Genomic DNA, 12,313 nt, shown 5'->3' on the forward strand with positions numbered 1-12,313 from the left:
GCACGACAAGCACTGGGTTGACCCATTGATTATCAGACATCGGGTATATAATTCCTACTTCTAATAGCTTTTGTACCTCACTTTTTACTACATCACTCATGATGGGATTGATTCTCCTCTAGTGTTCTCTAGAGGTTTTGCAACCTTCTTCTAGCATAATATGATGCATACATATAGAGGGACTTATTCCTTTAAGATATGAGATGTTATAGCCTAGATCTGTATGGTATTCTCTTAAGACATGTAGTAATTTCTCGGTTTCTCTCTATCCTAAGTCCGCGTTGACTATTACTGGTCTTTCAAGCTTTGTGTCTAGGAATTCATACCTTAAATCTTTGGGTAATGTTTTAAGTTGCACGTCATGTTTCTTTGGGCAAGGCATAGGATTAGGAGTTAGTGCTAAACATTCCTTTAGAATGTCATCTACGTATGGTTCACGCTAATTTTCCTCTTCAGATATAGGAGTTACTGGAATCTTTAGTACTTCAGTATACTTAGATCGTCCCATCTCCATTTCTCTAATGCATTCGTCGATAACGTCTCGGAAACAAAATGAATATTCTATAACTGGTGCCTTTAAGAAATATGATAGAATAAATTCAAAATTTTCTTCACCAACCTCAAAGGTTAGCTTTCCTTTCTTCACATTTGTGATAGCTTCAGCAGTGGCCAAAAAGGGTCTTCCTAAAATGATAGGGATGTTGGAATCCTCCTTTATGTCCATTATTATAGAGTCGGTGGGAATATAGAATTGACCTATACGAACAGGAATGTTCTCTAGCATACCTACTGGAAATTTAATAGAACAATCAGCTAGTTGAAGAGACATTCTCGTCGGTCTTACTTCTCCTAATTTGAGTTTTTCACATATGGATAAAGGCATTAAACTAACACTGGCTCCTAAGTCGCATAGAGCTTTGTCTATGACAAACTTTCCGATTATGCAAGGTATAGAAAAACTACCTGGATCTTTTAGCTTAGGAGGCATGTTATTTTGGATTATAGCGTTGCACTCAGCAGTAAGTGTAACAGTCTCATTATCCTCGATCTTTTTCTTATTAGATAAGATCTCTTTAAGTAACTTAGCATATGAGGGCATTTGTGTAATAGCTTCTGTAAAAGTTATAGTGATATTCAGTTGTTTCATAAGTTCTACGAATTTCTTAAATTTCCCTTCATTTTTAGACTTAGCAAGTCTTTGAGGATAAGGTATAGGTGGTTTGTATGGTGGCGGAGGCACATAAGGTTTTTCTTTCTCTACCGCCTCTTTGTTTTTTTCTCCCTCTCCTTTATCCTTTTGTTCTTCTGGTTGATCATCGGTTGTTACTGTTTCAGTTGCTTTACCAGAGTTCTGATACATGGCTGGATTTTGAAGTCTTGGGTTAACTGGGCCATCTAATTTTGTTCCACCTCGTAGCGTGATAGCGTTAGCATGACCTTTTGGATTTGGTTGAGTTTGACCAGGAAATGCTCTAGCTAGGGATGCTGTTGCTGCTTGTTGTTGGGCTACTTGAGAAATTTTGGTTTCTAACATTTTGTTATGGGTAACCATAACATCAAGCTTACTCGACATTTGTTTCATCAGCTCACTCGTGTGGGCATTTTGATTAGTGAAATCTTTGTTTTGTTGAACTTAGGCGTTCATAAAGTTTTCTATCATGAGTTTGATATTTGACTTTCTAGGTGCTTATGGAGAAGCAGGGGTCCTTTCTGATAACCTGGAGGTACAACAGGTGTTGGGTTTGGTGAAAACAAAGCATTTTTGTTTTTATAAGAAAAGTTTGGATGATTTCTCCAGCCAGGATTGTAGGTGTTGGAATATGGGTTTCCTTGGGTGTAGTTTACTTGGTCAGTAGGAATACCAGCCAATAACTGACATTCAACATTAGTGTGCCCAGGGGTTCCGCATAATTCGCAGTTGGGTGCCACAGTAGCTATGGTAGCTACTAGGGTTATGGTTAAGTTCTCAATATTTTGAGTAAGAGCATACACTTTAGCATTGACGTGGTTTATGCCATTGACTTCGTATGTTTTGGTCTTCATAGTTGGTTTTTCTGTAGAAGTTCGCTTACCTTCCCATTGGAAATGGTTTTGCGCCATGTTTTCAATGAGTTGAGATGCGTCTTCATAAGGTTTGTCCATTAAAGCACCGCCAGCTGCAATGTTTAAATTCATCTTAGTGTTGTATAGAAGACCATTATATAAAGTATGGATAATCATCCATTACTCAAGTCCATGATGTGGACAAAGTCTCATCATGTCATTGTATCTCTCCCAAGCGTCGAAAAGAGATTCATTGTCTTTTTGCCTAAATCCGTTGATTTAGGTTCTTAGCATAGTAGTATTGCTTGGTGGGAAATATCACGCTTAGAAAGCTTTCTTCAACTCGTCCCATGTAGTGACAGAGTTGGATGGTAGAGACTGGAGCCAAGCTCTAGCTCTATCTCTTAAAGAAAAAGGGAAAAGACATAGTCTTATTGCTTCGGGGCTGACACTGTTCGCTTTTACTGTGTCTGCGTACTGCATAAATACTGATAAATGAAGGTTCAAATCATCTGTAGGACTAATAGAGAACTGGTTATGTTGTACGGATGACAATAATGAAGGTTTTAATTCAAAATCATTTCGTTCGATGGCAGAGGCAACAATGTTGTTGTGTGGTTCCTTCTGCAAAGGAACAACATAATACTTAAGAGGACATTTTTGTGGTCCTTCAGCCATAACCAATTAAGATTTTGATTTTGATTTTGGAAAAGGAAGATTGTACTTAATTCATAATTTGTGAATTCGGCGTTGTAAGTTGATAAAACGCTCGACTTCGTCAACTGGTTATTCTAGCTCTTCACCTTGTGAGTGAGTGTGTGGCATACAATTGATGATTTAGAAGGGTAAATAAAATAAAAGTTGCCTTAGTCTATACTGCACAATAGCAGAATCACAATATTGACTTAATTAGTCCCCAGCAACGACACCAAAAACTTGATCGCATAACTATATAAGTCTGTCGGATTACTAACTACAAGTGCACAGTCTATCGTGAAGTTTTAAAAGATATCAAACCCACATGGGCTAATAATCAAACTAATGTTATCTATCGGTTCTATGCAAAGCTAAGGCGAATTATTTCTTTGATTAAACAAATAAAAATTGAAACTAAAGTTAACTTAGAAAATATGATAATAGAGAGAGAGAGAGAGAGACACTAGAATGTGGATTCCGCTCACCTCAGGGACTCTGCAACGGATTGGCTCAGACTTACGGTTAAATCGTGTTTGGTAGAAAATATTTGTTTAAAGACTAAACCTCACACTCTCGTGCTATTGAATAAAGCCACGCTCCCTAACCATGAGATTTTTCTCTCGCTCCCCCATTTTAATTAAGAAATGTATTTTGAAAACTGAACAAGTCCTAATCGATACCTAAAACGATTTTGCTTTCTTTAGGATCGATGCCCCGTTCCTACTATCTGGTTCGACCCCCACGCTCTCACAGTGCTGGCTCGAACCTTAATTGATTCTCACTCTCATGACAAATCGTATTAATTTAACTTAGAAACAAAGACCAAAACCTAATTTAATAAAGACTTTAAATCAATTTCATTACCGAGTCCTGTCGAAAACGACGGTCCTCACAAACCGGACTCAAAACGGTTTAGCTATACATGAACTTAATTGAAAACAACTTAAACATAGTAATTGCAATTGAAAACAACATGCTTAAACAATTATAGAATGTGATAACAATAATAATAAAGCAATATAATAAAGAACTTGTAAATGCGGGAAAATAAATGCGGGGCTGGAAATAAAAGCGGAAATGGAATAAACTTCAATTATACCAGCAAGATTGTTGATCCAAGGTAATTGCTCAATCAAGTGACTATCTATTGAAAATATAATTTGTGCTCGAATTAAACTGACAGTGCTTCACCTATATCTCTGGATGTCAAAAACTAGGTACAAAAGCGTCTTATATAGGGCTACAACACTGTAAAAATTCTTCATTCACGTTCCAAGATAGTTGAGGAAAAGTAGGGAAGTGGGAAGGAGTGAGTCCAACCCACTTCTACGTATTCTATTTCATAAGGAAAATGGAGGTCGCCGCAAGGCTCATGGAGGTCTCCATGAGCTTTAATAAGGAGGCTGACGTGTTCTGGTGCCATGGCGGACACCATAAGGCCATGGCGAACACCATGCACCAGAATGTTACATTTTTGCACTTTTCTTCACCATTTCGCTCCCTTTTCCAATTATTGTCAATATGCACAAACCGGCTTTGAGCACATCCCCTAGATTTTATGGATTTCAATTTTCATTTGCCTTGCACGTTCTTATGTTATGTGACTTTGATTCGCATCCTCACATCCCAATTTTAATCCGTGCCCGTCCCGATTCTGCTTCTTTCAATTTAATTTTTGAATGTCTTGTAAATATAACTTGTTGTATTTGTTATTTTCTTCATATGGCCTACTCTTGGGCCTTCTTACAATGAGACCATCCTCTTGCACCTACACTCATGCATTGCTTGTTCGTTGATTGGGCCCAATTTATTTGTTTCATTATTTCGAATCCCCATTCAGCAAAATGTACCCCCATTCCCATGATGTATAATAAGTTTACTGTTTTTTTCTTTATTGTTTGATTGTTTAGTTAGTACTAACATAAGAATAAAATCAACTTCTTTTCAATAAAAATCAAAATAATGACTCGATCCAACGTCGAGTATTTTCTTAATAAACAAATCAATCCATTCCGCTTTCATTCAAACCATTTCTTTTAAATCTTGTCCTTCAAATCTTTCTCAATCGTTCATCAAATGCTTGATCCAACGTCAAGCCAATTTTACAATAAAAACTCAAAAATACTTAATACTTATCAAATATTTTTTTCAATAAAGATAGAAATAGAACATGGTGGATACCACAAGCTCCTGAGACTAAGATTCGAGATGGATATCTCGCCCATCTTAGCTCTCGCCATCATTCAAAACTATCAAAGCGGTTTCTTCAAACCCTTTCTCAATCAAATCTCAAAAACACATAAAAATATCAAACCCTTTTTCAAATAAGATGGAAATGGAACGTGGTGGATACCACGAGCTCCTGAGACTAGGATTCGAGATGGATATCTCACCCATCCAAGTTCTCACCATTACTCAAAATGCATTCAAACCAATCAAACACTTTTTTTCTCCGCCGTGCGATTGATCCTTAAACCATTTCTCAAACGAAAGGTATTTTGTTTCAAGATGATGCAAAGCAATGTTTCATCCACTTGAACGTGTGAGTAAGCTTGCGACGTTACCCACGAATGTTGATTTGTAATCCCATTCGGCTGTGATGCAAACACCCCCTTCTCCACTTGTTTTGGGTAGTCTAACAATGTTTTTGTCGATTGACACTAAGTAGCTTTTGCTAAAGTCGACCAACAAAGAAACATTTTTCTACCCAGAACTACGTAAGCCTTGAGTTCTCTATTGCACCTGGAGATACATAGGAGCAGGATTTGTCAATCTTGTCAGGCCCATTATGAAAAAACATAGGTTCAGTCTCATTCGTTGCGAAAATCCAAAAACATTCTTCTCTCTTCTATTCTTTCTTTCCCACCTAATAACTTGAGAAGCCTAACATTTCAAACTAACACTAACGCACAACTAACCTAACGGTTCCCATTGAGTACAAAGGACGTGAGGGGTGCTAATACCTTCCCCTTACGTAATCGACTCCCGGACCCTGATATGGTTGCGACGACCATAATCATTTTCGTTTTTTCTTGGGTTTTATCGATATTTCCCCTTTCCTTTTAGGAATAAATAAATTTCGCTGGAGACTCTGTTTAGTCCATCATTGTGAGGGTGCGATTGCGCTTCGCTAGGTCGTGTTCTCATTTTTTTGAGGTACGACAGATGGCGACTCTGCTGGGGACTCTGGGGGTCCTTTATAATAAAACCCTAGATCATACCCAATAAGAACCCCGTTTTGGAAAGCAATCAGATTCATCTGTACCTCGGACCTTTGAACCTGTACCAAAAAACATTGCATTCATCCATTAATTGCATAAAAAGCAAAACTCTTAGTTTGTTTCACATTGTTTCAGGAATTCAAGACTTGTTAGAAAAATGAATCCTGAGAGAATAAGCACTTTTCAGTTCAAATACAAGAAAGTGGACTTGTCAACATGCAGAAGTTGAGTGCCAAAGTGACGCTGGTCAAACTCACCAGATTCGTGAAAGACTATGGAAGAATTTTGTACATCTTAGATGAGAAGATGAACATGATGACTGCTGTGACTATTGCCCAGTTCTATGATCCGCCTTTATGTTGTTTCACATTTTTTGGCTTCTAGTTGGCTCCTACCTTTGAAGAATTCGAGAGGATTATAGGTCGGAGTTTGAGGGATCATAATCCATTTCCTAAGTTTGATGAAGGTATTCCTCCCAATAGGATAGCTTTAGATTTAGGTCTGAAGGTTTCTGAAGTCGTAGAAAATTGGGATGTGAAAGGGGCCTTCAATGGTTTTTCTAGAAAGTTCTTGGAAGATCAAGCTTTGAAGATGAAGAAAGATGGGAATTAGAAATCTTTCTATGTCGTGTTAGCTATGTTGGTATATGGGATAGTTCTCATCCCAAATATTGACCATTTTGTGGATCATCTTGCCGTGAAGATCTTTTTCTCTGGTGACCCTATACTGTTTCTCCTAGCTGACCTTCATTATGATCTCCATGAGCGTCATGAGAAGAAGGGAGGAACTATCTTATGTTGTTTGTAGTTTTTGCACGCTTGGTTTAGATCTCACATGCCCGAGGAAGGCCCATTTGTCTCAAAGGAACCCAATCCCTCTCAGAAGTTAGCTTTTCTTACCTCCAATCATGTTAAGTGGTATATCAAGGATTGGGAAACCGAGGATGTTATTGTCGGTATTGGGGACTTCCCCAATGTACCTTTGATATGAACCAAGGGTTGCATCAACTACAACCCCATGTTATCCTTGAGGCAACATAGTTACCCCATGAATGACCCTCTAAGAGCTGAAGCTTTAGAGCCTTTTATCTTGGACAACATTGAAGCAAATCACCCCACGGTGAAGAGGATCAAGAGATCATGGCAAGCAATTATTAGAAAGGGTAAAGAATTGGGTAAAAGAAATGTCATTTCTCGAGAGCCTTATACCTATCGGGTGAGAGAGAGGGTTCAAATGGTTAAACTTCCCTTTCCATTTAATCCTTCCATCTATCCTTTGGTTCGTGAGCCAGGACCCATATTACATGAAGATGTGGAAAAGCTTAATGCCCGAATTAAGGAGCTTGAATTGGAGAATAATGACTTAAGGGTTAAGCCTGGCCGAGTCTCAGTGGAGAATAGAAATATGAAAGATAGTCAGTAGAAGAAGGATAAATAACTTGAAGGTTCCAACAAAAGGGATAGGGAGTATGATGCAAGGAAATAAAAGTTCGGACAAGCACTCCAAGGTACTAAATCTGTGTTCAAGACGAAGAATGAAGAGTTGGATCGAGCTCTACTCCAGATTTAGAAGCTCAACAAAACTCTGGAGTTGACCCTTGAGATGAAGAGGGAAGCACGTTTGATTTTTGAGATCCGTACTTGTAAGCTTGAGAACACCATTAAGAGATACAAGGATGCTTTAGATCGTGAGATGTTGATGACTGAAGAGTCGGAAAGAGCTTGTACACATTTGAATTATCAGTTGGAGCAAGCCGATATCAGGATCCAAACACTTGAGGATATGGATCAGGATGCTGCTTATATGCTGTTGACAAATGAGTGCAGATACTGGAGAAACCTCTATAGAGACATAGAAGTGACCAAGGCTGAAGACTTGCGTATCATTCAAGACCTCCAAGGACTTTATGCTGAGTGGAAGGGCAAAATTTATGAGGTTGTCCAGATTTGCAAATTCCATCATGCAAGAGTTACCTGGGAAATTGCAAGAAGCTGATTGGTGCATGTGTCCAGAGAACACTCTGCATCAAGTTTGTAATTTCATCAAATTTTGTAAGATGATGTTTTTAGGGGCTGACCACTGACCTTGCTACGGTTCGGAAGGCCCATATGCCGTAGGCATTTGCTTGTATTTGAACCTTGTTCTAAATTAATGAAAGATCTCTTTTGGGATTCACTTTATTGTGTTTTATTGCTTTATTGCTTTGAATACTTACGAACAAATGTTGTGGCATTTCTGAAATGAATAATTGAAACTAACTAAGAGTTTTGTAAACAAAAATGCATCCATACATTTTCAAACTAAAGTCCCACTCCGTCCTTTCTTCCTCCAGTTTCAAGCTGAATATTCAACACCTGTACAATACTCGCACCAGAGCAAGGCAAAGGATGGCTGAACAAGAACAAGAAAGCGCTCAAGTTAGAGCTGAATTAGACGAAATTAAGGGGGGCATGTCCCAAATGAGAGAAATGCTCCAATCTTTGACTTTCAGATTTGAAGCTCCACAAGCGACCGTGATTTCGGAGATCATGGGCCCAGCAGTCGAAGTCCAACTTCAAAGGTCTTTACCTTTAACCCTACCTCCATATAGGTTTCCTTACGACTTCATCCCTCGAGCAGAGGTATTGCCTGATATGGGGCAATCTGTCATACAAGATGTGCCATTTCCAGTCTATACCGATGCACACCCAGTCATCCACATTGTTGCTCCACCAGCTGCCTATGTTAGGCCTATTCCGCATTTTGAAGATCAACATCACCTATATCAAACTACTGAATCAACTGTTAGTGGTGATGAAGTGAGATATGAATATTTTAGAGAAGTAAAGGAGAACACGCAACTCCTTGAGAAGAAGTTCTGAGTATTGGAAGGAGACCACATCTTTGGTTCTGCTGCCAAAGAAATGTGCCTTGTATCTGGGTTGGTGATTCCGATTAAGTTCAAAACTCCAGATTTTGACAAATACAAGGGGCATACTTTCCCAAAGAGCCATCTCATTATGTATTACTGTAAAATGGCTGCGCACTTGGAAGATGACAAGTTGATGATCCACTGTTTTCAAGATAGCTTAAGTGGGGCTCCTTCCAAATGGTATTTGAGTATGGATTAGAGTAGGATCAGATGCTTCCAAGACCTATCAGAAGCGTTCATCAAACACTACAAATACAACATGGACATGGAACCTGATAGAAGACAGCTGCAAAGCATGTTCCAGCGCGACAAAGAATCTTTCAAGGAATATGCTCAGAGATGGAGAGAACTAGCTTCTCAAGTTGAACCACCTCTTGCCAAAAAGGAGCTTGCTGAACTATTCATTGAAATTGGCCAACCCCAATTCTATGAGAAGATGGTTGAAAGTACTTCCTTGGGTTTCTCTGAGCTTGTTGCCAAAAGAGCTCGCGTCGAATACGGTTTGAGAAATGGTAAACTTGTAGCTGTTGCCGGAACTTCAAGTGCTAATTCGAAGAAGGTCTCTGGAGGGTTTCCCCAAAAGAAGGAAGGTGTGACTAATGCGGCGTCTATTGTCCAAGGAAGAGATCCTCCAAGAAGAAGACATCAACAACAATATTCACAACAACAGTATGTTCAACAACCTTTTCCATATCAGCAACATGTATATCCTGCTCAGTACGCCCCACAACCGTACATAGCCGTTGTGACGCCCACTTTCAATCAACAACCTGCTCAGGCTTATCAACCAGCTCAGGTTTATCGACCAGTTCCCGTTCATTAATGTTCTCCTGTTCCCCCAGTTTATCAGCAAGCGCCAGAATCTCCTGCCTATCAACAACCAAGAGCTCAAACTCCAAGACAAAATGCTCAGAATCAAAACATGAGACAGAGGGATAGGGCAACCTTCAATCCAATGCCAATGTCATATACTGAGCTTTATCACTCTTTGTTGCAAAAAGGTTTGGTGGTTCCTAGACCTATGGGACCTCCACCTGATCATTTGCCTCCATGGTACAACCATAATGCAAAATGTCCTTTTCATGAGGGTGCCCCTGGGCATGACATAGAGGGTTGCTATACTTTGAACCATCGGGTTCGTGAGCTGATTGATAGTAAGATTTTGTCTTTTAGGGATATGAGACCAAACATGAAGAATAATCCTATTCCCCCCATGGAAACCCTACTGTAAACGTGATTGAGAATGCCTCTGATGGTGTTGTGGTTGAGAAGGTTGATAATGTTAAAACTCATATGGTAGCATTCCATGCTCGATTGGTGGAAGCTGGCCTGATTAATAATTGTCACGACCGTTGTGAAGAGTGTGCCATGCATCCAAGGGGGTGTCAGATGGTACGTGATAATATTCAGGACTTGATGAACAAAGGAGTGCTTCAAATATCCAGTGCTGCAAGAAATGAAGTTGTGTTAGTAATTGAACCTTGTTTCAATTTACCTGAACCAGTTGAAATCCCTTACTATAGTAGGACAATTGTGCCTACGGATAATCATCTGTCACCTGTTGAGATCTGTATGCCTATGCCGTTTCCATATGAGAATTCCAAGGTTGTGCCTTGGAAATATGAGATTACTGTTATGGATAAGATCTTTGAAGGACGTAAAGATGGTAAAGTTTTAGAAGCTGTGAATGAAGACGTCACCAATATTGCAGGAATAAGTAGAATGACCCGTAGTGGTCGAATTTATACTCCTGAATTCAATGTGACTCCTCGAGTACCAGCAAAGGAATCTACAATTATAGCTCCTGCTAAAGAACCCGAAATGGTCCAATCTGAAGATCCTGTTGAATTTTTGAAGTTGATCAAGAGAAGTGATTACAAGGTTGTGGATTAGCTGCATCAAACACCATCTAAGATTTCTATCTTGTCTCTACTATTGAACTACCAAGCCCATAGGGAGGCTTTGTTGAAGGTGCTTGCCCAAGCTCATGTAATACAAAGCATAACAGTAGACCAATTTGATGGGGTGGTTGCAAACATTATAGCTTGCAATACTTTATGCTTTAGTGGAGAGGTATTACCTAAAGATGGACAAAATCATAACCGTTCTCTCCATATCTCAGTAAAGTGCAAAGATGATGCTTTGGCAAGAGTGTTGGTTGATACTGGATCTTCTTTGAATGTGATGCAAAAGAGAACACTTGCTAAGTTCTCTTATCAAGGACCAGCCATGAAGGCCAGTGCCTTGATAGTGAAAGCTTTTGATGGTTCCCGAAGAACCGTGATTGGAGAGGTAGAACTGCCCATATTGATTGGCCCTCATATATTCCTGATTACTTTCCAAGTTATGGATATTAATCTGGCGTATAGCTGCTTGTTGGGGTGTCCCTGGATTCATGTTGCAGGGGCAGTTACCTCCACTTTACATTAGAAAATGAATTTTGTAGTGGACACTCAATTGATCATTATTTTTGGGGAGGAGGACTTTGTGGCCAGTCACCTTTCATCCTTTAAATATATCGAGGCTGATGAGGACGCTTTGGAAACTTCTTTCCAAGCTCTTGAAATAGCCAACACCACTTTCATGGAGATGAAGGACCCTGTTCGGAAAGCTTGTTCATCTTTCGCTTCTATGAAAAGTGCAAAGTCTAGCATTGAAGGAGGAAATCCTGAAGGTTGGGTTCAGCTTATTGATGTTTGTGAGAAGCATGATCGCTTTGGTCTGGGATATGTGCCTTCCATTGCGAAAGGAGCCTGGGTCCTTGCAAAGGACAACAATCAAAGCATCCAGGAAGTATTCCTCAGTACAAGATTCATCCATGGAGATCAGGTCAACACAATTGAAGACAACATCAAAGATGAAGATGTGCCATGTTTGGTTTATCGATGTGAGACAACTTTGAACAATTGAAAGGTGGTTGAGATCTCCGAGATTTTTCCTTTGTCAAATTAATAATTGTTATTTTTCCTTTCAAATCCTTAGCTCTGCCCAAGGCTAATGGATCATGTTGTAGGTCCCCTTTTCATTTTCAAATAATCATTATCAGTTAAAAAACATTTTGTTAAATTCTTATTATTCATCTATTCGCTTTCTTTTAAGAAAATGGCAATCTTTTCAAAAACAATTTTTTTTCCATTTGTGCATCTTTTATTTTTACTTTTCTAAAAAAACCAATCATTCAAACATGCAGAATAAATGATAACTCCGTTGAATCCAATGACTCTACTCCCTCTCATAACTTTGACTCCCCTATCTACCAAGCGAAAGAAGAGGGTGAAGAAGATTGTTACATCCCCGACGAATTGGCAAGGTTGCTCGAGCATGAGTCTAAAGCCCTTCAGCCACATAAAGAACCGATGGAAATAATGAACCTTGGTATAGAGGAAGAGAAGAAATAAGTCAAAGTCGGAACCACACTTGAAGCAAGTGTCAAAGAGAGATT

General features: G+C 39.3%; 2 protein-coding genes and 1 non-coding gene across 3 annotated transcripts; 1 reads left to right on the forward strand and 2 right to left on the reverse strand.

Annotated features, from left to right (window-relative positions):
* Nucleotides 1–439: 439 nt before the first annotated feature.
* LOC127080089 (uncharacterized) lies at nucleotides 440–1,573 on the reverse strand. The gene is made up of 3 exons (XM_051020417.1): nucleotides 1,345–1,573; nucleotides 964–1,113; nucleotides 440–849 (listed from the first exon to the last, which is right to left on the reverse strand). Exons 1-3 carry the CDS (start codon nucleotides 1,571–1,573, stop codon nucleotides 440–442), a joined length of 789 nt encoding a protein of 262 aa, XP_050876374.1.
* Nucleotides 1,574–1,656: 83 nt separating this feature from the next.
* On the reverse strand, nucleotides 1,657–2,175 carry LOC127080090 (uncharacterized). Its single transcript, XM_051020418.1, has one exon. It carries the CDS (start codon nucleotides 2,173–2,175, stop codon nucleotides 1,657–1,659), a length of 519 nt encoding a protein of 172 aa, XP_050876375.1.
* A 55-nt stretch (nucleotides 2,176–2,230) lies between these two features.
* Nucleotides 2,231–2,337, forward strand: LOC127089117 (small nucleolar RNA R71). Its single transcript, XR_007790893.1, has one exon. It is a non-coding gene; the product is annotated as a small nucleolar RNA R71 (small nucleolar RNA).
* Nucleotides 2,338–12,313: the final 9,976 nt, after the last annotated feature.

This window comes from Lathyrus oleraceus, chromosome 5 (assembly GCF_024323335.1).
Source record: "Lathyrus oleraceus cultivar Zhongwan6 chromosome 5, CAAS_Psat_ZW6_1.0, whole genome shotgun sequence".
In the NCBI taxonomy this organism is placed as follows: domain Eukaryota; kingdom Viridiplantae; phylum Streptophyta; class Magnoliopsida; order Fabales; family Fabaceae; genus Lathyrus; species Lathyrus oleraceus.